Raw genomic sequence first — 25,862 nt, 5'->3', positions numbered from 1 at the left:
TAAAAACTGAGCGGTTACAACTGTTAACTATAGTCAGGCGTGTCGTTTTTCATTGACTTACAATTATAAGGACGTCGGGTCCGCGCTAAAAAGTGTCCGAACTTATAGGGCGTTAAAATCGTATACAGAGCGTCATTCACGCTTTAGTCTTCGTTTGTTCGACTGACAGCGAAGCAAGCAAAATTAGACAGTACTGCGATGACATTACAATTTAAATTCAACGTTTTAGCTTTTTCATATTCCTTTACATGTCACGTTTAAATAGGTTGACTTGGGACATTTTTTTCGTGGTTTTTGTATTAGACCCGTCGTCCATTTATTTGTAAGTCAATGACTTTTTTACAAAAAAAGACCGATCTCAAAAGTTTGTGGAAATACATATATTTACCAAGTTTTATTGAAATCCTTGAGGTAAAGAAGGTGAAATCCAATAAATGAAAACCAAATTCATCCCTTAATTTGGCATCCTCAGGGCGCATTTATTCGACACGAATGTCATCGCTCTCACCCCGCGCGGTCGCCGAGCGGTGACCGTGTTGCCGCCGCGCAGCGACCGCGTGCATCTAACTTTCATGGCAAAATACGCTCTATTCGTTTGGCTTTTACGTTGAAACTTAAATGAGCGTCCCGGGCACGCGGGTGGAACTGGCTTGAATTTGAGCGCGCGGTTGCATTATTCAGAGGAATTTAAATGTTGTTGCCTAGCAAATAGAATTCAGATTCGCCATTAATGTACATAAACTTGCGCCTCGTGTAACTGGGCGCTCAGAGATGGAATGAGAATACTACTGAGGCCTTTTTCTGACAAATAATATTCATCGAAATCGGTCCACAAAGGTCGGAGTAATAGTGTATCATGCACAAAAAAATGCAGTCGAATTGGGAACCTTCTCCTTTTTGAAGTCGGTTAATGAAAGTTCATTGCCAAGCGGGGAAAAACGCCGCAAATCATTTTGGTAGATATGTCATCCGTGTATGAGGACCCTAGCTCTGAAAAAAAAGACAATGATTTATAAGTGGCATAGTCTATTCAGGCAAGGCATTATCTCGTTCATCCGTGAATTTCACAATATAATATTTCTACGTCCCATTGTGTATTCATGCTCTCCTATTACGTATCGTTATTACACTTGACCAATTTTATATTATTGTCACAGAATGATTGGTTATTCTGAATTTCAGACTAGGTTTGACTTAGTTATTGCTACATACATATATTCCAATGCTAGTGGACTGTAGTATAGTAGTAATAGTGCTCTTTTTGAAAGAGTTCGTCCGGGTAAGTACCTTATCTATTCCTGCCGCCAAGCAGCAATGTTAGCCTTATTGCGTTCCGATTTTGAAGGGCGCGTTTATTCGTAACTGTCATGGCAAAATACATTCTATTTGTTTAGCTTTTACGTTTTAACTTAATAATGGTCGTAGGATGCTGTTGGGACTGCCACACTTTTGCAGTGTATCAGGCATGTTCGCGGAAGTGCGTACTGATAACTTCAGTCCGATAATACGCAAAAGAACTGCCTCACTGACGCGGCGTGTGCTTGACAGATCCAACAGCCTCATGAGGTTGATCTGGGAGTATCAGATCTGTGATACATTCAAGCACTGGAACTGCGCACATATGGGCTCCAGGGGCTTGGTGTACAACCTAATGTAAATTTATTTTTTTCTCTGACAATCTATTTTACTAACATAGGCTATTACCAGTTTGGGATCCAGTATTTCCTCTAATGAAAAATCCCAAACAGACATAAGACTGCAGTACTAATTAATATGTTTTAGTTTATTCTAATTTCTATTAATAATTAATAATAAATTGAACTTAATAAAAATTCATTCAATAAAATAATTTGTAAAACTTAATATAGCGTAAATTCGAATGTTTTCTTTGTAAAATTAAAAATAAGGTATTTAATTAATAACTGTTGTAACTATAGTGGAAAAATAGGGTGGTTTGCATCAATATTAGACATAACTGGTTGAAGACTGTACCATCTCAGTCAACCGTGACCATGTGACCTGTAAAGGGCCCGAAACGTCGCGTCGGTTTGTTTGAAAAAACAAATATACGCGATTTAAATCCGGAAAAATAGTTTCATTTCCTATGTGTAACAATCGCGAAAACATAAGAACTCGATAGGCTATTAGTTTTCTAACATGATATGGACAAGGTCTGAAGTAATTTTATTAATTTTGTATTGAATTAAATTAACGTCGCGGGCGAAACTGGCTTGTCTTGGGTGTACGCGGCGGCCGCGCGGTTGTATTATTCCGAGGAATTGAAATGTTGTTGCATAGTAAATAGAATTCAGAATCGCCATTAATGTACGTTAAAGCGTGTAGCTAAGCGGTTGCCACACAGTTGCTTTCGCGTCTTTTAACTGGGCGCCAAGGGTGATGGTGTAATTACAGTCTCATGGGAGTTGTCAACGTGTGTCTCAGGGTGACCGGCGCAGTGGCAACTTTGCTAGATTCTTTCAACATAAAGACTATAGGCTTAAACATTTTTCTAAACGATTTCGCGTCGAATCGTTTAAATGAAAAGTCCTTTAATAAGCACGCTTCTTTAAAAAAGTACGTTTTAAACATTGACTTACAATTATATGGACGTCGGGTCCGCGCTAAAAAGTGTCCGAACTTATAGGGCGTTAAAATCGTATACAGAGCGTCATTCACGCTTTAGTTTTCGTTTGTTTCTTCTGACAGCGAAGCAAGCAAAATTAGACAGTACTGCGATGACATTACAATATAAATTCAACGTTTTAGCTTTTTCATATTCCTTTACATGTCACTACGTTTGAATAGGTTGACTTGGGTTATTTTTTCGTGGTTTTTGTATTAGACCCGTCGTCCATTTATTTGTACGTCAATGGTTTTAAAGTTTAGAATTTGCAAGCAGTTTTTTTTCTATCTCCACAACCCGGAACACTTAAGCAGTCCAAGTTTCGTAGCACGAAATACGTAGTTGGATGACCTAAGGAACTACTCTTACAGTTTGTTTCACGAAAATACCGTTCAAAGGCCATGTTCGAAACTGTCAAATCGCGTGGTCGTACATTCTTAGTATGAGTAATAAGTACTGATTTTGTTCCTTTCTTTTTCGACACACCTGTCCAAAGTAGTTGCAGTGCTACTCAGAGCTTTAAATTGCAAAGATTTGAGAGGCGCTGCCACCGCGTTCCTTGATTCGTGCGTCCGCATTTATATAAAGCTATTACACCGGACCCGGCAAGAATGCCCGGACCGGAGTAATAATGTGAACGAACTTGCTCAGTCTTGCTCCGGTATCCCTGACCCCCGCTCGCACCACCTGTACTCCCCGCTTATCTTTTTGGTGTTCATCCAAAGAGGATGCTATCATTCGAAAATAATTGAAGAACTTTGACTCGTCATTTCTCAGTTAGAACATTAATGTTTCAAAAGTTCCAGGTGAAATAGATCCTATTGTACATAATGTTTTTTTTACGTTAAGCCTTGTAAGTTACCACAACAACAGCACAATTTCGTCGTCCATCGTGCGCAGTGGTCTGAATTCGACAGAGGTGAGGACTTCAGTCTCCGGTTTTCCGGCAAAATCGCCGGTCCGACATAGTGGGAACCAGGTCTAGGTTGACAAATCCCATGTGTCTGTGACGTCCGTGGTCGACTGGCTTGCACATTGGTTTACATTGTGTCGCCATCTCTGAGGTCTCGAGTATGATCCCTGGACAGGTCAGTGCAGAATACTAACTTTTTTATATTGTCACGGATCTAGGTATTTGTGGTAAGTACCGTCTTTGTTTCCGATTTCCATAACACAAGTGATTTAGCTACGTACTTTGACATCACTTAGTAGTACTTTGACGAACGTGTAGGGTCGCAATTCAGAAAAGTTCACCTCTCGAAGTTGTCCCGCCGGGAATCCGACTCGGGACCTCACTACCAAGCGCTTACAGTGGGACGTCTAACTGGTTGATGAAGATGTATAATAATGTTCAGTTGCCACAAATTTGTATTACATAAATACTGTGTAATAAATTGTGAAAATTTATTTTCCTATTCTCATAATTGCTTTGCACTTCTCATAATTGCTTGAATAACTTTATCGTAAGTTTCAAGATGTAATAAATCTCAATGTAGCGCACATTAATGTTAGAGGAAATTAAATTCTAACCTCGGCTGAACCGTTTTATAGACGTGTCTTATTTTCTCTCGAAACTACATTTGTAACGTCAGCTTTAAATCTTTGTAAGTGAAAGATATTAGACCTTAACCGCGTTTGAGCACTGCATCCGAGTCATATTCGTTCCAATTCCGAGACTGTACAAATCTAGAAAACTCGGACCCACTGCGGATCGGAAACACGAACACACATGGTTGTAAAAACCGACCTCAAAAGTCATTCATCCGCTAGTTTGCCACCCTTAGAAGTGGACTATTTTCTTCAAATTTAAATGGGGCCACTTCTGAGGTACCCCTCTTTCCAACAACAAAGGAATCATCAAAATTGGATCACAAATGCCGGGTGTCATCGCGGAACATACATACGAAAAAAGCATACAGTCGAATGAGAACCTCCTCCTTTTTTTGAAGTCGGTTAAAAATAGAGTATCTTTTGTACACCTACAGATAATCTAAGTCATTTCTCGGAGTCGGCGCTGATACGAATCCGACGTAGTGTGCTAACGCTCTAAGTCCTTTTACTTTTCGAACTGGTGCCACCGTCTCGTTTCTACCATCGCACCTCCCGCCAAAGGAGTACACAACTAAAGGAGCACATCTTAGTTGCCTGGCATTGTAAGACCACACGGGCACCTCGTTCGTTTCTTCCTCGAACCTGCAAGGTGTGGAATGATCTTCCTCCTGAAGTGTTCCCTTTGCGCTATGACGTAAGGGTCTTCAAAAAGCGTGTTTACAGGCTCTCAAAGGCTGGCAACGCATAGGCAGCTCATCTGATGTTGCAAATGTCCATGGGCGATGATGACCACCTCCCATCAAGTGGCTCGTCGGCTCGTTCCTTCTTTACATAAAAAAAGTCCATATTTTTAAATTTAGATATTTTTACAAACATTGCTTTAGGATACTAAACATCACGCAATGGTAAAAGACATTAAGTCGTATTGTCGTATTGTCTTTTGTTTTTTATTTGACCTTAAAATTGATTTTAAGATGCCTTATTACGAGCACCAATATCTTTAAAACTCTCTGTAGTTGAAATTACTTTTTAATAACAGATCTCTTTGTAAAGAGTTCAGCCAGGGAAGTACAGCCTTACCTATTTCTGCCGCCCAGCTTGTCAACTTGTCTCAGGGTGACGGGTGCAGTCACAGTGCCCCTAAGATCTTTGCTATTTAAAGCTATGTGTGGCACTGCAACTATCTGTAATATGAGATAAAATCACGCAATGGCAAAAGACAGGTAGTCGTCGTTTGTTTTTTATTTAATATTTTTCATTTGAGTTTCTCGAATTGAAGTTCAAAATTCAATTTGAAATTTAATATGAGCTTTTCGATGAATGAAACCTGCATGTTGAAGAAGGTTCACGAGCCTCAGAAAACATGTGAAGTCCCCAACCCGCATTGGGTAACCGTGGCGGACTATGGCCTAAACCCTCGCCTGAGAGGAGACCCCGTACCCAGCACTGGGACGTCTAAATGGTAATGGATTTAATTTGACCTTGAGATTTTAAGAGCCTCGTTTTTTTAAAACACTATGTAGTAAAAATTACTTTGGAGCATTTAAGGTATTGAACTAATTTCTCCACATTGTGAAACTGACCAATAAAAAACCAAAGTTGTTAAAAAAATTATTCAAAAACCTGTTTTTTAGTAACTGGCAAAAACATGCTTGATCCCTAGACGCTTTTGATGAGTGTAGTTGTAGAATAGAATTCATTCCATATTTATTTTTAAATAAATATAAACAAATATTTACTGTATGACTCTATCACTAATTTCAGTCTTCTTACCACGCTATGACTTCTTTTTATTTTCCCGAAAAAAGTGAGTGACAATGGTAACGCCACAACAAATCGCGATGAAGGTAGTAGTCGTCGACAGCGCAAGAAGGTAGACAGATATGTCTGCTCTTAAAGCTGTTATCTGCCGCCGTCCAGTAAACCCGTGACCATGGAGCGTGCAACCGTTCCGAAATATCGCGAAAATAAAAAGAAGTCATACCGTGGTAAGAAACCTGATACTAGTGATAATCCTTTTTGTGAATAACCACGAAAGCCTTAAAATCTAAATATTTACTGTATTTGTTTCTATTTAGTGGTAACGAATCTACCTTTTCTCACATGCTACTTTGTGAATTGACAAGAAAACAAATGATATATCTCAACTGTCATTCTTTCTTTAATAGAAAAGTAAGAGTTATTCGAGTTTTAACCCTTGTAAGTGATTCTTCTTAGCCGCCGAGCCCCACAAATGCATAACATTGTTTAACGTAAGTCCGAATTTTGACGATAATTAATTATTTACATCACAACACGGAACATGTAGTGGCGAATCAAGATATGAAAATTACTTTTTTACCTTCAAATTGGTAAATTACCTTTATTTGCTCTGAAGGCTGATATGGTCAACAAAAATCACACTAATGATGTCAGTTTTGCATGTTAAACATATGCATGCCATCACGCCTGACCATGTACCTCCACCGCTATATGCTTCTGACAAACTTCTTTCGTTTCCTCCATTCGCATAAATCTCTTCATACATACCCATTTATTCTTACTACTTTTGAACCGGTCTTCTTTTAGGACAACTCCAATCTGATCGACATATTTACACCGATGCGTACCTCTCCCCGCGTCTCCATCCACATTCGGTCTATAAATTTGTTACGTTAATCTACCAATATTCATTTAATAACGGTAGAGCTCCTAGTGAAAGAGTTCGTCTAGAGAAGTAATGCCTCTGTACTGGTTCTAAAGGGTAAGGGTGCTGGTGAAATTACAGGCACATAGGACTTGTCAACTTATGTCTCTGGGTGACGGCCCCTGGCATTGCGTCTCAGATTTTTGCGATTTAAAGCTCTGAGTGGCACTGCAACTGTTAGGAATAGGCGTGTAGCTTAACATCAAATGCACGACTTATTCGTCCCGTCACTTGATATTATATTAAAAAAATCTTTCTACGTGACTACGACAAACTATCGACGGTTAGGATGATGAAGATTACACGATTGGTCACAACATTATCTTTCATACCACAACGTTTTCTTACTACTCCTGTAGCCGTAGCATGCCGTTATATTTATACTAGTGACATATTTATCGCAGTTGATAAAGCTATGTTGCCATTATTAAATTTGTGAAAAATGTTCGAGGAAAACCATCTCGGCTTATTTGACAATTTTTTAAGAAAGAGTTCTTATCCTCTCGAAATTTCTCGCTGAAACATTATAGCCATATTACATTACATTAGTTATTATTTACGTATATCAAATTACTCTCACTTATATAGAACTGTTTTAAAAATTTTCTCACAACGGATTCTTTAGTATTGGGTTGCAACTATTTGATAGTTTCCACCAAATTTTGTTCTTACCTGAATCGTCACAATGTTTATTTTCTCACAAATTTAATTTGTAATGAACGACGTGTGGACCGTACATTTAATGTTACGGCCGTTTAATTATGTCACACAAAATTTTCTGAACGAAATGTAAAATGAAAATACACAAAACCATAAATCATTTTTATAGCCCGTTTGTTAATTGCAGTGTATGTTGGTGCGTTGAATACAATTTTGTTCAGGTATGAATAATCTTTTTTTTTTAATATTCATGAATTTTTAGTATTAACAGCCTAGTACAAATTTGGCTGGCTTTGTTCCCGTTGGACAGGAAACAACATCTACTAAATTATTATTTCTCTTTTTGTTTATATGCACTATTTCTAAACGATTATTTACCAGTGGACAATTTTATATTTAAACATGACATATATAAAAATGTTGTTATAACAATGTTGACCGTTTATTAAGCGATGTTTAATCCGTTGAAATCTTAATTAATGCTCACCCTTTTTTTTCTGCCGTTTTTTTTCACTGCTGCATGTTTTGTTCCGACTTCGACCTCGGTGGCGTAACGGTTTATGCTGTGGTTATGGATGAGGATGTCTCCCGATTTGATTCCCGGTAGGACCAAATTGGGAAATTAACTTTTCTAAATTGGTTCTGGTCTGGGTGTTTTGAGAAGTGCCTCAGAATGAATTCCGTTGCTCTGGTTCTCATAGTACAGGGAATTCTCTAGTTTGAGACCATGCAGTAGGTGTAGTTGTCTGGCACATTCTTGTTTGAAAATATAACCTTCTGACAGTTACCACGCACAAACATAGTATTGTAATTATAATGTTAATAATTGAATAATACTTTTTACTTTTATCCTTATGAATCTACATTTGCGAATTACTCATATGAACAGAGGACAATTTTAAGACATGAGATGTGACGCTGGAGAACAATGGATGGAATTCGTTGGACAAAGAGAAGACCTGTAAGGAGATGTTAAGAATACGGAAAAAGAGAAGTTTATTAAAAGTGTTAAGGGACCAGAACGAGAAAGATGTTTAGGCATTATTGGATGCCACAGTTTTTTTTTTTAACATTATTGAAGGACAGAGAGGCAGGGGAAGATCTAGACGAAGCTATTTAGATCAAATATAATAATAATAATAACGCACACACTCGACATAGCCCCGCACTAGGGAAACCCTGTGTCGCGGGTGCCATGGACACACAAATAGACAATTACAAATTACACCCAAACTCACGAGACAAATAAATGTAGGCCATACAAATATTTCTCCCGGCCCGGGAATCGAACCTGGGACCTCTGCATGGCAGTATGGCAGCATGGCATGGTAACCGTTCGGCCACGGAGGCAGTTTAAAGGTAAAATCTGAACAAAGATGATTGGCGATTACCCCACCGAGTTAGAACCTAGACTTTAAATAAGAAGTAAAAACTCACAGCCCAGCAATCGTTGTATGTACCATTTTCATATAAACAACTAGCTGTACCCGGCATTGCAATGTCACTGCCAACTTGAATTTACTGGCCCACCTGAGAATATAAATTTAAAATTGTTCTAATACTTCATAAACTTTGCTGCCGGGGGCACAACAACTCGCGGAAGTTTTATCACAATCGGATGAATAATAATGGAAAGTATACGGGACAAACAAACATCATTTTCCTAGATGAATATAACTCATGAACGGAACGAGTTTGAGCTACCAAGATTTAATACTTCCAACTAAACAGAAAATGCTTTTGCTCTGTAAAATTTGCCTAGCGTTAGTTATGCCGGTTAGTTAAGAAAGTATTTAGGAGCGCAGAGAGTGAGAGAGAGAGTCGCTCACTGAAGTCTTCAGCAAACTGAAAAAACAAGCTGAGATTCTTAGTATTGTGACTATGCGACCTTTTTCTTAGTCATCCCACCTTTTTATGACCCTTTTCTATGGTTCCTGGCCACTTAATTTCGAATCGTTCTTTAATTCCATTTTCTTTGTCAGTCCTACTTTTCTTCTTTCCGTCGCCAGTCTCTACTAACTTTCCGAAGCGAGTACATGTGCTCGACTTCATATACAATTCTTACCAGTTATAATAATAACATAGACACTCAACATAGTGCGTAATATGTGTAATAATGTGTACAAATATAGGCCCTTTTGTGCCTTTATGCCTTTACTTTACCTTTCTTCCTATTTTATAAAAAATTATGTGGTCGGCCTTTCGTTTGATTACTCAAAACCTTCGGGTGACACGAGTGGAACCCTGCACCTGCCACTCGCAAGATAGACGCCCAAACGTCGAATTGTGGCCCGTTACGTCTGATCATAGTCAGGAAAGAGACCGAATGAGAAATCTACAGAAGCTATTTCAGGTTCTTCAAGTTTCATTACATTCTGATGATTGTAGTGTATGTGGATTTAGACAAATCATTGTCTCGAGCGCACACATCACATGGTACGGGCGGAGAGGGAGCCTGTGTTCGACCGTCAGCCCGTAGGCACGTGTTGTTGCGTAGGCGAGCCAAATACTAATACGTTATTACACGTCGGAGCGGAAACTACAATGATAATCATGTCTGTCTTTGATGTTTAATAAAATTGTTAGTTTAATAAACTTTATTTAAATAACGTCTAGGAATAAACCTTAACCCTTGAACAAAGCATAAAAAGCAGATTATTAACTCTGCGCCGTTGTAAGTCATAAAAATAGCTACCATTAAATTTAATCAAATTGTTAGTTTTAATCAACTTTATTCTTTTAACTTAGAACGACTTAGCCCTTATGAAAAACATAAAGAGCAGACTGTAAAAACGCGACCGTTGTAAATCATAGAAAGTTTCTTAGTTAAAAAAGCTTTAAAGAATCGTAATTGCTCGACACGGGTGTCGTTTCTGCATAACCGCTCTAATATCAATAAAACTGAAGTTTAAAGAAGTCATATCTCATTCAATATCTCTAGATGTCATCGTAAATTCTTCGAATTATTATGATGACTACACGCTAGTTTTCACTACGTACTTTGTAGGCGTCAAATTTTAGTACTGCTTGTATCTAATTTGAGCGGTCGCTGCCCTGTAGTGTTATGACTGTGACTAACATCTAAGTGTATATATATTGTTTATATTTAGTGACATACCTCTTACTACCAGGGAAAAACTTTGCAGGAAACCTGCTAGTGGAGAAAGGTAAACGTTCTTACTGTACACCTAATCAGTAACAAACGCACCTTACAAACACACATTCATTCATCCTCACACTTTACATATAGTGAGTTTATTTAGTGTTAAGTCTAAATACTTAGTTTAGTGCACTTAATAGTTTTTATTATAACTAAGAAATATTTATCTGCTTTAATAATTTTTTATCTTCTGTCACCTGTACAGCGTCACAACCACATATGCGGAGTGGAAATCTGGAGACCGTAATACAGTAATACAGGTTTTTCTGTTCCTATCTCGGGCATCAGTCTCTCACAAAACAGTTTGATCAATCTTTGTATTTTTGTAATTATTAATACAAAGGTCGAACACTTAGAAAAAAATTCTAATCCAGCCGGATAGAAGGAATAGAAACAAAGTAGTGGAATAATTTCACAAAAAATAATTTAATATCAGGATGGTTAAATATTCTGATATTCAATAAAAAACGAATCCTTGTGTTGTTTTATCCTTAAGGTTAACTCTGTTATGTGAAGAGTAAATAAAGCAACATTTCATTCACATTTCGACGTTAGAAATCCACAATCCGTAATGGATTATCATCCAGGACTATGACCTAAACATTACTTGCAGAATGCACGGGGCCCTACTGATCTAAATTAATCTATTTGTAATCAACGGATTTGTAAAATAAGTTCTTTTAAACCAAACGCATATGAAAAACATATTTTTTTAAATTTGGTTGTTGTTGATTATAATGATGGTGACGTGAGATCTTAAATACAAGTAAACAGTTTTATTTTTAATGTTATAAAAAATCAGAAACGAATGTATAAAGTAGTAAGAAATCCATAGTCACACGTGGGGGATAGGAGTATTCAAATATAAGTTCATCTTCAATGTTCAGTCCTGGATCGAAATTAAAGAATCTCTTTGTAATCACTGAAGACCCAGTTTATCTTACTTTAGTTATTCTTTAATCATTATCGTATATAAAAGTCACTCTTGTCGGTGTAGCCTTCGTCTCTTTCTCTTTCCAAAAGTTTTTTTTTACTTCTTTTTTCTAGGCGTTCTCAACCATATCGGTGTAGGCGTCCTTCAGTTTCTTCCACTTCTCTCATTTCTGTGCTGTCTGTATCCAAGTCAACCCCGCGTTTTCTCCCCAACGTCCGCCATTCGAGGACCGCCTTACACCAGGAACCATGCTTTCGAACAACGTGACCCGTCCACCGACCGCCACTTAAAGTTCGTTACGCATTTGGTGACATCGGCGACTCTGCTTGTCTGTCTGTACCACATATTTGTTTTGTGGTCTCTGAGTGTCATTTCCCCTGGTTTCCTCTCTAACGCCCTTTGGGCTACCTGCAATTTGTGAATTATGTCTTTTTGTTAACAACCAGGTTTCGGCATCATATGTTAATACTGACAGGACACACTGGTCGAATATTCTTGCTTTTTGATCCGCAGTGGGATTCATTAAAAGGAAACCCCAGCTTTGAGTATACTGCCTACATCATACGTATACGCCTGTTAATATCATTGAGCTGCTTTTTTTTAAATATTCACAATTATCACTATAACCACAAGAAAAATGTTCAATCCTGAACACATTGACTTCGTGAAGATGTTGGAAACTCCAAAACACTTATAAAATACGATAGTTAATTCAGTATATCGCTTGGTGTAATGTCCCTGGACGTCGTCGTAAATTCGTCAGATCGTATTCTTATTATTAATAGGATATGTCGAGGCGGGAATATGATTTGTGGGCTCGTTTATCTATTTTATTGGCACACTGTATACGGGATCATTGATTCCTTTTTACTCGACTACAAAAGTATCTTAATTCAGGGTGTTTTTCTGAGGTTTATTATAGTAATTGCAAAAACGAGCGATTCGTTGTGTGTACCGTCTAGGCTCTCGGGTTTCTCTCAGAGAAAAGTTTAAGGAGACTGGTATCATGACCGTGGCATGACAGTACATTTACTTAAACTTTTTATATGCCCTTAAAAATATACATAATTTTAATAAGAAAGAAGATATCCATAATATTGACGTTAGAGCTAAGTCCAAACTCATGGTACCACGGTTTAACCAAGGTAAACGACTCTTTTATGGGGAACTGTATACGTACAGTTCCCCATAAAAGAGTATAGAGAGTATAAGAGAATAAAAAACGTATTTTTACGATAAGATTTCGGAGCATATATTAAGATTATCATTTCCTAAGTTTAAAAACTACATTAAAAATATTTTGATTGAAAAGTCATGTTACAAAATTGAAGACTACGTATTAGATAAAGATATATGGAAAGACGACACGGCTCCAGAATCCACACAAATTTCATTCAAAGTGTATTCCATAGCATTTAAGTTTATTTGAAAAGAGCAATCCCTAGAGTTTCTTGCTCGTTCTTCTCAGGAAAGTCAGCGTAGTGAACGAGCAGTAGCTGAAATATGACGTTTTCAAGTGTAAATTTATTTTACCTATGGAATAAATGATTTTTGACTTTGACTTATTATGTTCTCACTAAGAATTACAAGTTCCTCACTTACATGAGACCATAGAAAAACATATTACAATTTTTTTTAGAAAGCATACAAGAACGGTTGTTAAACTATAAAATAATTAAGCTCCCTCACTACTGAAAATCCTGACTCCATTACATCTCCATCACGTGATGGAGATGTAATGGACTCCAGCCCCAATCAGTCGGAAATCTAATCTAAACTTTGTTTGGGATTCCTGGGTCTCTTTCTCTCCACTTTCGCTTTCTCCATCAAACACCCCAGGTTATCAGCATCTCTACGTCCAAATTAGCATATCACACGTTGAATATTGGTTGAAGGCAAACATTGTGTTTTGAGTTTAATATGCAATAGAATACAAGAAAAAAAATACAAATTAATTATAGACAACCACGTCGAATGGGGCTGTGACTCAGCCACAGAGGACAATAAAGCGAATTGTGCTCGCTGGTTTTCTGCCACAGACCGTAATGAACAAGTTAAGAACATGCAAAAAAATATTAAACACTTGCGTATGCCTGATTAAAAACGATAATAATTGAAAGCATAACTTGACGATTTTGGCGGCTCAACTATGGGTCCTAGATGGGAAGGTCCCGGTATCTATTCCAGGTAGGGCAAATTTGGAAAATGAACTTTTTACACTGTAATACTATGGGAAATTCTATAACTAGATAGAATTTCACATATACGCAATTTGTGTTATGTGATAAAAGCACTTTTGAAGTTGCATCAATTGTGACTATTATACCGGGTACGAATTGCTTCTGGTCTCGTTGTTCCAGGTAGTGCCTTAGAGTGAGTTCTGTTCCTCTGACACTCATAATAGGTTGAGAACTACGACTAGGTAGTTGGTGTGATTGTCTAGTACATTATTATTTTACTAAAATTTCAAAATATTCAGTGACACTGCACATAAGGCACAAATTACAAGAAACCTGCATCGAGACTGCAATGACTGCAATTTATTTATCTTCAGCTCAACTGAAGTGTCTATTTTCGTGACCAGCAAATGTGCTTTTCATTGTTTCTTTTTGCATTGTATTTTGAGTCGGTCGCAAGCGGTAGCGTTGCATCAGATTTATCGTTTCCGAGGCAGCGACAGTTACGGAACATTAACATTTTGTTCGGACTTGTTACGTTTGGTTTTATTTTAAAATTTTGGGGAATTCCGACACGACTTGCAACGAGATATTGAACAAACAACCGTATTTTACTTCAGAATTGAACTTCTGAGTTACATTATTCATGCCTGGATGTGGTGCAGTTAAATTTAATTCATAATAACACAGTTCTTATTGGTTAGGTCATGCCCGAAAAAAAAGGGATAGCCGTCCATAATCTTGGCTCTCGGATTGATAACCGCTAGAATCGATTTATTTTTTTAATGTAGTCTCAAGTGATCTTAAGCGACAATGTGGTCGATATTGTTACGCATTGGTCTAATCAATATGCCTTTTCTCTCTAGCCTCGAGTAGTCCTAAGTGTTAGTTTCGGGAAACAGAGACGCTGGCAGTTTGTTCCAATTCTTTATTCCTTTGCCGTACTATTTAATCAGGAAAGAGTTTCGTGTGATTGGGTGGTAATTCAACGGGATAAGGATGGGGTGTTTTGGACTGTGTAGTAGTCGTAAGGATAAGTGGAAGGGGGGAACTAAATTGAAAAATCCCCGAAATGTATCCGATAGAAAACCAGAAATACTGCTCCACATCAACCGTTTTACCCTTAGCTTGCTTTTTAAGACCCGCACACGAACAAATGAGGCGTCTGAATTATAACGGATCCCATTTAACTTCCACCACCAGGGAATTGCATCTCGGGAGGTATGCGTAATTCGTGTCGTTTAATCCTTTAGTCCTTTAATACGAATTCCAAGCTGACGTGGGGTGGCTTCCCTATTTGTATTAAATCGGGAAAAAAGATGTTTACATATGGGCACAATATGAAAAAAGTTGCCCAATGACGGTTGGGAATTTTTTACGTTTTCCAGGGGTTGTAAACTTTCTTCGGCGTGAAGGTTTAATTACGATGTTGGTGTTGCTATTAGACATCTATATGTACGTAACTAAGAAATTAAAGTAAGGACGTGAGTGTGTATACACACTCACGCTACGCACGGCTTATGGTCAGGGAGAAATATACGCAACTTGGATCCGAAATTCATTTTTACGTAGCCCTAAAGAAAGTAATCTATATTAACAATCAGATCAACACTTAATACTGACAATTTGCTAGTTTCCGTTTTGTTTTATCTATCTAGAATGACTGATTATTATATCACCATATGTATAAATATCATATAACCAAATTGAGGCCATCCTAAAAAAGGGCCAGGTTAAGATTCCTCGTAACCGAAGAGCGTGTGTAAAAGGACTTGGTGAGGCTTAAGATGTATGTCACGACCGTAGCAAGTAGAAATCTGTTATCTCTGCCTACCCCAATGGGAACAAGGCGATATATATACGTGGTGCAAGTTATTTGCGAATTCTGATTTTTCTAGTAGGTATCTCAATCAATCAAATCATAATTATTGATTATGATTTGATTGATTTAGTCAGAACTAAAGTCTAGTCTAGTATCGAATGTCATATTTTTAACCAACTTCAAAAAAGGAGGAGGTTCTCAATTCGACTGTATGTTTTTTTTTGTATGTATGTTACGCGATAACTCCGGTATTTGTGAACCGATTTTCATGATTATTTTTTTTGTTCGAAAGAGGGTACCTCCATAGTGGTCCCATTTCATTTTGAAGAAAATCATCCACCTCTAAGGGTGGCTGTTCACGCATTAAAATTCATTTTTATTAATAGCGCCTAAATTTTACTTAAGGAGCAATTATTTTAATGGTTGATTTTGCTATTTCTCCAATTCAAGGCGTTTTTCTCTCTCAATATACTTTGAGTAGTGGGAACCGATTTTAATTATCTCCAGTGTCAAGTCCTGTATAGTGGCGAATTTACGGATATTTCAATAAACAGAAGTAATTCCACGTACTTTTGAGGTCGGTTTTTTTAGTACTCTGTACTGAGATTATCTTTTATAAAATTGCCTTTGATTTTGCTGAATCGACGGTTTTGTAAATCGAATTAACTTCAATCAAAAATCTTCTAGAACCGTTTTCCTTTTTAGCCGTGTGGCAGATCATTTCATGTCGATAAGAAAGTACAATAATCGACACACTCTGCCACAATGTTTCAGATAAGTAGATATAATAAAGATTAGATTAAGTCACCAATTTTAGACACGCACTGTTTTAATATATAAGCTTAATGTGTCAATGAATAAAACCAGTCATTTAATAGCTACGACTCACGCATTTTATTTATTACCATACCAATGGTAAAGTGGTGACCCCGACAGGAACGACAAGAGCCAACGAACCTATAAACGGTCAATTGTGCATATGTCACAAGTTTCCAGTCAGTAAGGCAATACATAATAATTCATCACAATGGCAAACAACGGACGGTCAAGCAAATCATCCAGGAAAACGTGCAACAAGGAAATTGATCACACAAAGATTTATTTGGTTCAATATGAACAAAGATATTAACCATTGGTGCGAAACTTGCATATCTTGTCAGAAGGCAAAGGTTTGGAAACACAGTATTCCCCCAGTATTTATCAAAAAATGAGACAGATCATCACAAACATTTGGAAATAATACTGTCACGTTTGGAAGAAAATGGGGTAACAGTTAACCTCGAGAAAAGTGAATTTTTCAGGACTGAAATCGATTTCTTGGGCTATCACATAACGAGCCAAGGAATACGCCCAACGGATGAAAAATACCAGGCCATATCAAATTACCCTAAGCCCAACACAATCAAACAATTAAGAAGATTCCTGGGCATGGTAAATTTTTATCGCAACAATATACCTAAGGCAGCACATTACCAATGTGTTTTAAATGAATATTTAAAAGAATCAAAAAAAAAACGATAACACTCTAATCAGTTGGACGCCTGAGGCAGAGGATGCCTTTCTTAAATGTAAAGAAAACATGGCAAATGCTGTTACAACCGCTCATCCTTCAAGAAGCGCACCACTAGCACTCATGACAGATGCCAGCCTTTCATGTTTAGGAGCGGTACTTCAAGAAAAAACCAAGTTCGGGTGGCAACCCTTAGGATTTTACTCCAAGGGACTCGATAAAACACAGAGAAAGTATTCAACGTTCGACAGAGAATTATTAGGTATATACATGGCAGTGAGACATTTTCAACGACTACTCGAAGGGAGACAATTTACAATTTTCACTGATCATAAACCATTAACATATGCATTTACAAAAAAACCGTCTGTTAACGATACGCCCAGACGTGTACGCCAACTTGATTACATATCGCAATTCAGCACGGACATTCAGCACATCAGCGGACGTGACAATATCGTGGCAGACGCATTATCACGCACCATCGAGAAAATATTTACACCTTCACCGATTGATTATGAAAAATTAGCAGAATACCAAGACAATGATGTCAGTTTACACAGATTAAAAAGGAGTAAAAAATTAAAAATAAAGAAAGTAAGCATGCAAGAAAGTGGAACACCAATTATATGCGACACATCTACAGGTGTCGCTCGGCCATATCTAACCGAAGCATTTAGGAGAATTGTGTTTGATACCTTTCACGGCATAAATCATTCCAGAGCAGAGCAGATGCGTCAAGATATTTTTATTTTTTAAAGGGGGGAATACTGTGGCAGATCATTTCGTGTCGATAAGAAAGTACAATAATCGACACACTCTGCCACAATGTTTCAGATAAGTAGATATAATAAAGATTAGATTAAGTCACCAATTTTAGACACGCACTGTTTTAATATATAAGCTTAATGTGTCAATGAATAAAACCAGTCATTTAATAGCTACGACTCACGCATTTTATTTATTACCATACCAATGGTAAAAGCCGCAAAACCGTAACAACAGTCTGAGTAATTTAAAAAAAAAAACGTTTTTCATTTTATAATTTGTTATCGTTTTTTAAGCTCCGTCTAGTAAAATTATATGTAAAATTCTTGTACATACAATATAAAACAAGAATGTTATCATTCGAAATAATTCAACAAAATACCATGTCATTGTCGTTTTGTATATTATAATTACTAATGAATTTCTCACATTATAGGTCTTTTTTAAGAAAAATAATATTTCGTCTATTACTGGTTATTGCCACAAATGTATAAATAATTTTATAATACATATAAAACCAACCTCAAAAGTTTGTGGAATGACATGTAATTACCAAGGTTTTATTGAAATCAGTTGGCGGAATGTTGGTGAAATACAATAAACCGGATTCCCCTCATTTGCCACACTTGGAGGTGCAACATTTTCTTCAAATTTGCTAGGCTAAAAAAAACCATGTATAATTTTCACCCTGTATAACAAACCTTCGGCACAGATCTTACACCACAGTGTCGATAAGTAGTTTGACCAATAGCGTGTTATATTAGTTTTATAAATAAAGACGATTGTTATGAAGTAACAAGGAACGACAACTACATTGTAGCGGTGTTAATTTAACTGTGACCACAATAGATACGCTTGCAGAACCGAGACGAGACAATGGTCGTTTTATTTAGTGATGATATTTTGACGCTGCCAAACACTCAGACGGAATTTCTTTTACTTTGTGCCCTAAGTCGTCGGATTAAGCGTTTTAGTTATTTATCTTTTGTCTTTTATGGTAGCTAGTCTACAATTCGAGTTTTTCGAATAAAGAACAGCCGATATTTTCGAGTTCTTAGGTTTTCGCGATTGTTACTAGGAAGTGAAGATTTTTCCGGATTTAAATCTCGTATATTTTGTTCTTAATTTTAACAGGGAAGATGGTTTCTCCGTACCACAAGTTTGGGATCCAGTATTTCCTCTGATGAAAAATTCCAAACAAACATAAGACTGCAGTACTAATTAACAAGTAGTTTATTCTAATTTCTATTATTAATTAATAATAAATTGAACTTAATAAAAATTCATTCAATAAAATAATTTGTAAAACTTAATGTAGCGTAAATTGGAATGTTTCTTTGTAAAATTAAAAATAAGGTATTTAATTAATAACTTTTGTAACTATAGTGAAAAAATAGGGTGGTTTGCATTAATATTAGACATAACTGGTTTATGACTGTACCGCCTCAGTCAACCGTGACCATGGGACCTGTAAAGGGCCCGAAAAGTTGGTTTGTTTGAAAAAACAAATATACGCGATTTCTATCTGGAAAAACAGTTTCATTTCCTAGCCGATATTTCCTTTAAAAAAAGACAAAGTGGGAGATTTAATAGCAACACCTATAGTTATCGCTGAGGGTCAACGTCGTGATTAAACCTGCATGTCGAAGAAGGTTCACGACCCTTGAGAAACATGTGAAACCCCTTCCCAGCAGTCGGATATGTATATTGGATTGATGATGAACGTTGAAGTAAATATATTGAAAAAGCTATTGTCACTGTACACTTCTAGGACGTATATATCCTCATCAGCTTACACGCACATAACTCTTCTGGTTCCGTGCCACCCATATCTAGCCGCTGCCGGCCTCCATCGGCTATCAGCCCTCCTGGAGACATTAATTGCAGTAGAGTACGTCCAGGGTAGTACTTGCCACCTTACCTATTTCTGCCGCCAAGAAGACTGCTTGTCGGCAGAAATCGTGTTCCGGTTTTGAAGGGTAAGAGTGCTGGTGAAATTACAGGCATATGGGCCTTGTCAACTTGTGTTTCACGATGACGGGCGCAGTGGCAGAGCCCCTCAAATCTTCGCAATTTAAAACTCTGAGTGGTACTGCAACTGTTATGGACAGGCGTGTAGCTTACCATCAGGCGCACGACTTGTTCTTCCCGTCACTTGATATTATAAAAAATAAATGTCCGGTCCACTGCCACTTAAGCTTACTGATTTTATGTGCTTTAAATATTGTAGACAGATTATTATACTTAGTGCAGACAATATTTTTGAGAGATAGTTATACCGCATTGAAAGACTTTCAAAAAGTTGCCTCATTTAGAAATCGAGCCGACTAAATGTGAAAATAAAAAACACCCTGTATTTTTATGATCCCGATTGAAAGGGTCAATTATAAGGATTCATTCATAAGTAACATAGGATCTTAATTTAAAAGGACACTAATCAACTTTTTAAGAAACTATATATGTATATTATAATATAGTTTCTGTGTATGTGGTCAGATTTCAGGTAACAGTATTTACTTACTGCTTTTCTTACGATGTTATTGAGCTTATTGGTCATTGGTTGATTGTCTGCGCTAGTAGAAAGCTGTAAGAACGGACAGGGATACCCTCAAGTCAGCTTGAAATAGAATTATAACAGCACAATGACTATATTGTTGTTAAAAAGAAAGACGTCAGTGCATTGTACCACACGTAAATGTATGCGCGGATTATATTGTTTTATCACCTCGATCGCTTGTCATTATTTTAATCTCTTATCCCCTTTGATTTTCTTAGATCTTTGTTTGATGTGTACGAAAGGATTACATACACCAGACTGCTGTTAATCATTAGAATAGCGTTTGGTGTGTTGTGAGCTGTGTTCAACGTTTCTGCAATTCATTGTCTTTCCAATTCTAAGTCTAGTCAAGTTTCCAAGGATTTGTCAGGTTTATAAACGCGCAGTTCCTATTTCATGGCTTCTCTTTCACTATTTAATGCGTGACGATAGTGATCACAAAACTCGTTGTACAAGTGCACGCAACGGGCTGCAACATATCTGCTCTCAAACTTAAGATTTAACAGATAAAATAGCCAGGTCGCTAAGGAAGTTTTCCATAAAAACTGTTTTCACCCACTTAACCAAACTAGGAAAAATGTTACGTTCACCAAAAGACCACCTTCCTTTACAAACACCGGGTGTCTATAAAGTGAACTGCAGTTGTGGGAGCTCGTATATCGGTCAGACTAAACGAACAATTGTCGATCGTATGAAGGAACACATCCGAGCAGTAAAAAACAATGATGCACAGAAGTCGGCTATAGCACAACATCTCACACAGACTGACACTAACCACTGGATCGAGTTGCATAGCCCCCAGGTACCCTCGACAGAACGTCACTGCATACCACGGTTGGTACGAGAAGCCATCGAGATCACGAAGTACAAAACATTTAACCGTGATAATGGTTTTAAACTGTCCAGTGCATGGAATCCGGTCCTTAGTGCGTGCAGTAATAAAAACAAAAACACCTCGAGTTCAGTTTCGCGTGTGGATACAGTGAGTGTGGTTTGTGTGAAAAAAGTGAGTGACAATGGTAACGCCACAACAAATCGCGATGAAGGTAGTCGTCGACAGCGCAAGAGGGTAGACAGATATGTCTGCTCATAAAGCTGTCATCTGCCGCCGTCCAGTCAACCCGTGACCATGGAGCGTGCAATCGTTCCGAAATATCGGGAAAAAAAAATAAAAAGAAGTCTTACCGTGGTAAGAAACCTGATACTAGTGATAATCATTTAGTTTAACCACGAAAGTCTTAAAATCTATATAATTTAGAAAAGTTTATTTCCCAAATTGGTCTTTCCGGAAATTGAATCCGGGACCTGCTCATTCAGTGCCCACAGTGCAAACCGTTGGGCTACCCAGCTCGACAAATGTCACATGGTATGCGTTTGGTAAAAAAAAATGTAGTTTTAGGGGGACACAGTCAGCAACGTATTACATTAGCCCCTTTTTACACACTCTCACGCGTGATCAGGATTGCGCGCGGGATAACCTGCATGCGCAATCGCACGCGATTACATATTTGAATTTTTTAAAGCTGATGTTCTTTTGCGCGCGATTGCTCGGGTTCGTTTTTTATTGCAAGGGAAGTGCGTCCGTCTAAAAGACAACCTTGGAACATCTGATGAGCGCGATCGCGCGGTCTTTCCCTTTTCCTTCCAACGTTGCTGTACTATCACATTCTGTTGTTTAATTTTTGGTTGGTTTGTTGACTGTACTTTTTATTGCTTTGTTAAATTTAGTATTGCTTTAAAGATTCAATTCTATTTAGATTGTATCGGTTGTATAAAGTTTATCTCTTCAATATGTACGTGAAATTCGACTTTAAAATATCAAACTTATTCAATTTATTTATAGTAAAATACTTTTTATTATTACTCACCATTTGATATAACATCGCTGCCGTTACATTCTTATCATACAAACTTATCACAATAGTATTAAAACGTAATATGTAAGGAGGTCTTCAGTTTATCTATATATAAACATTGTAATCGCTTATAATCATTCACGAACACTCATATAAAGTAAAGATAATTTTCAAAATACAGAAAAACAATCGCTTCGTATTCCGGATTTGTTAAAAGTATGTTGTGGTCAATCATCATCATCAGCTTACACGCATCCATTGCTGGACATAAGCCTCTCCCTGAGAACGCCGATTTTCCCTCTGTCTTGTGCCGTCCGCATCCTGCCGCTGCCGGCTTCTTTCTCAGGTCGTCCGTTCATCTTGTCGCAAAATCAATTGGTTTATGAAAAAATACTTGTTATAAATAAACAAATACATACTTATTCCAAAGTAATTTATTCCACACCCACAAAAACATATCAAAATCATAATAATTTCCAGGAGTTAAAGAACCGTACTTATTACGAGTCCTATCATCTTTAAAATCAACCTAATTTTTACAATTTATAATGTTACATTGAAATATCACTAAAACTATGACATACTAGAAGCGCCATCGACAACAAAATTCGATCCAGTTAAGTGTGGGAACATACCACTAGCTGTCAAAGCGATCAGCATAGCCACTTCTTTGGGTTCAATCACAGTACGCTGTGGTAGATTCTCGGCTATAGCATCATAAATTATAGTCTGCAATTCACCATTTACGTCTAAATTGTTCAATATATTTGTTCTTGTTACACCTGGACTTATTGAATTTACTCGAACGCCTTCAGATGCTAGTTCTGCTGCTGCCTGCTTTGTGAATTTATCCAGGCCTGTTTTTGATATCTTATACGCTAAAAATCCAGGGCGATGTCTTTTAGATAATGAAGATCCAATGTTAACAACATTTCCTTTGCTTTTCAACAAATGTGGCAATGACAATTGAGTCAACAAGTACGGCACACGTAGATTTATAGCTATCATTTCATCAAACAATTCTATCGATTGATCAAACAGTGACGTTACTTTCATTTTTCCAGCGCAATTAATTAATACATCCAATCGTCCGTATGTTTGTACTGTTTTTTCCACTGTCAGTTTGCAATTATAATCTACTGTAAGATCTAAGAGTAAGCATAAAGGTGGTATTCCATTTCTAGTTTCACATTCTTGAGCGATCTTCGTAAGCCTGGCATCTTCTCTACCGACTAAAGTTAGTTTAGCTTTGTATAAAGCTAGTAATTTTGCTGTCTCAGCTCCTATACCTGAACTGGCACCAGTTACAATAACTACTTTATCTGTGAAGTCTATGTTATTCATTTTTGCAATTGAATTATTGTAATATTTCTTATATTCTCTTTTGATGTTAAATTCTAAAGGAGTTTAATTCATTTGTTTAATCATTTCACATTTATTTGAGCACTCACCATGAACAATCCTTCGTCAGTATTGTTTTATCCGAAAATAGTTTGATCCAAAAATACAGTCCTCAATAATCGATACTTTTTCTATAAACACAATAAAATCAATTTTACGCATGTGATTATAAAATAGAGTTCACGTCCGATCTTTGCGATAGCCAGGCACTGACTGATAATTTTTATTTTGCACTCACTATCAAGATTACCTAAATAAATGGCACTGTCATGTAAACCAGATATGTTAGTCCGTTGTTGATAAATCCATGGACACAAAAATGTTGGAAAACAAGATAAGTTTTAATCAAGCTTCTGGTTTGTTATTTATATGTATGTAGGTACAAAAGTTTGGTAGCAAGGGCTGGTGAGCCGAAATTTAAAAAAAAATGGCAGTCTCGCTTGATCATCCTGATTATGGGCTCATATTTATTAACTTCGTATTAGTTACTAATAACTATGGTAATGGTTACATAAGACCCAAACATACATCACTTACGTATTAATGAGTACAATGGAAAAAAAACCTTATTATGGAACGATGTCCCATCTGAAATCTGACATGCTAAGTCTCTCCCTATTTTCAAAACCGGATTGCTTAAATATCTTCGAACACGGTCCTAGTTTGCAACGTGAATATATTTATTAGTAAGTATAAATGTATTTAGGTATATTTATTTATATTTATGTACATATGGTAATGTATCGTTATTTATTTATTAAGTGCTTCATAAATTATAATGGAAGTTATATATAATCCAATTAATTTTATTTGTAAATTGGCACGTTACTTTTTCCGCTTCGGTTAGCTTTCCTTTACCTCAAATGTTGTCTGGAAGAGATCGCTCTTAACGATAAGACCGCCTATGCCTATATTAGTTTTAATTCGTTCATGTACTGATCTTGTTCTTGTGTGTGAGCTATAAAGTGTATGGCTATCTAGCTTATTATATATTTGTTATTTTCCTCTGTCCACTTCTACGTATCATAGTATAACCGTAACCGTATCTACGTAATATTCTGTGTACTCATATATGAGTTACTATGAATCAATGCCCACTAGACCTTGCCGTCACCGATTAATACCGTGGCGTGTCATGACCGGACCGACAGCGAATTCACGTCAACAAAATTTTCAGGTACGGGTACGCTCTGCGCGCAGTTGGCAGAACAGTGAAATTTTTCTTCATCATCCAGTTGCTCATATAAAGTCCAATAATTTCCTCGACTTTTTTTCGAATGTCATGAACCCAATAACGTCTTTACTTTCTTTTTCGGTTCTTTCTTTCCTGTTTCTCCTCTTCGTCCTGATGAAGGACAACCGATAGAATGGGCATCGGGATGACACGGTTACTGACCGCGTTATAAACAACCACGGTACCTTATTGATATGTTCTAAGGTCGTTTTCAGATAACCTCCAAAAATGTGTCCCCTTCAATAACTTTTATGTTATTACATGAACGCAAGCATTATTTATTTAATATGATTGCTTGCTTACTTAGTCTGTGTTACACATAAAAAGACTACTTTACTATCTCACAGTAATAAATAAAAACTAAATAACCTAACCTCCGGTTAAAAAAACCGACCTCAAAAATAATTCATCCTCTAGTTTACCACTCTTAGAGGTGGAATAATTTTCACTTGCGGTTTATCTTCTGTTGTCTTTAATTTAACTTAAAGTACACAAGGAATATCTTCATATTCGTATCGTTATTGAAGATAACGATGGTACAATCATAAGCTTTAAGCAAATACATGTAGATTAGAAATAAAAGTATGTTCGATAATTTTTGGTTTTTACGTCTTTCGGTAGATGACCTAGAAAACCACTAAGGTATAAATCCAGAGGACTGACAGTCTCAGGGTGCGTACCAGTGGCGAGGCGTGAAAATGGTCGTTAGTAAAGCCGGAGCCAAATAAAATACGCTAACTTAAGAAAAAGTGACGCCTTGGCGACACTTAAACACAACTTATTAGCACATAAGGTACTAGTATACTTCATTTCACTGGTTCACTTATTGTACACATAAAATTTAGCACAAAATGTAGTATATGTAATATGTTGAAATTTTGGGCAAGCCGGTGAAATTCGAGTTATATGGACTCGTCGCTACT

The 25,862-nt window shown here is 37.1% G+C and overlaps 1 protein-coding gene across 1 annotated transcript; it reads right to left on the bottom strand.

The window, feature by feature from the left end:
- Positions 1-22,644: 22,644 nt before the first annotated feature.
- Positions 22,645-24,103, bottom strand: LOC113228785 (uncharacterized oxidoreductase SERP2049-like). Its single transcript, XM_026462167.1, has one exon. The coding sequence runs from the start codon at positions 23,646-23,648 to the stop codon at positions 22,878-22,880; it is 771 nt and encodes a 256-aa protein (XP_026317952.1). The 5' UTR covers positions 23,649-24,103; the 3' UTR covers positions 22,645-22,877.
- Between the last annotated feature and the right edge of the window lie 1,759 nt (positions 24,104-25,862).

The sequence above is a fragment of the Hyposmocoma kahamanoa genome, unplaced genomic scaffold (genome assembly GCF_003589595.1).
Source record: "Hyposmocoma kahamanoa isolate Upper Pololo Valley unplaced genomic scaffold, ASM358959v1 240, whole genome shotgun sequence".
In the NCBI taxonomy this organism is placed as follows: Eukaryota; Metazoa; Arthropoda; class Insecta; order Lepidoptera; family Cosmopterigidae; genus Hyposmocoma; species Hyposmocoma kahamanoa.
Note: the sequence above shows the minus strand (reverse complement) of the source record. Positions and strands in the feature narration are given on the sequence as shown.

What these genes read in the sequence shown, in the direction of transcription:
- LOC113228785 (XM_026462167.1), bottom strand. Translation starts at nt 23,648, where the DNA reads ATGAATAACATAGACTTCACAGATAAAGTAGTTATTGTAACTGGTGCC.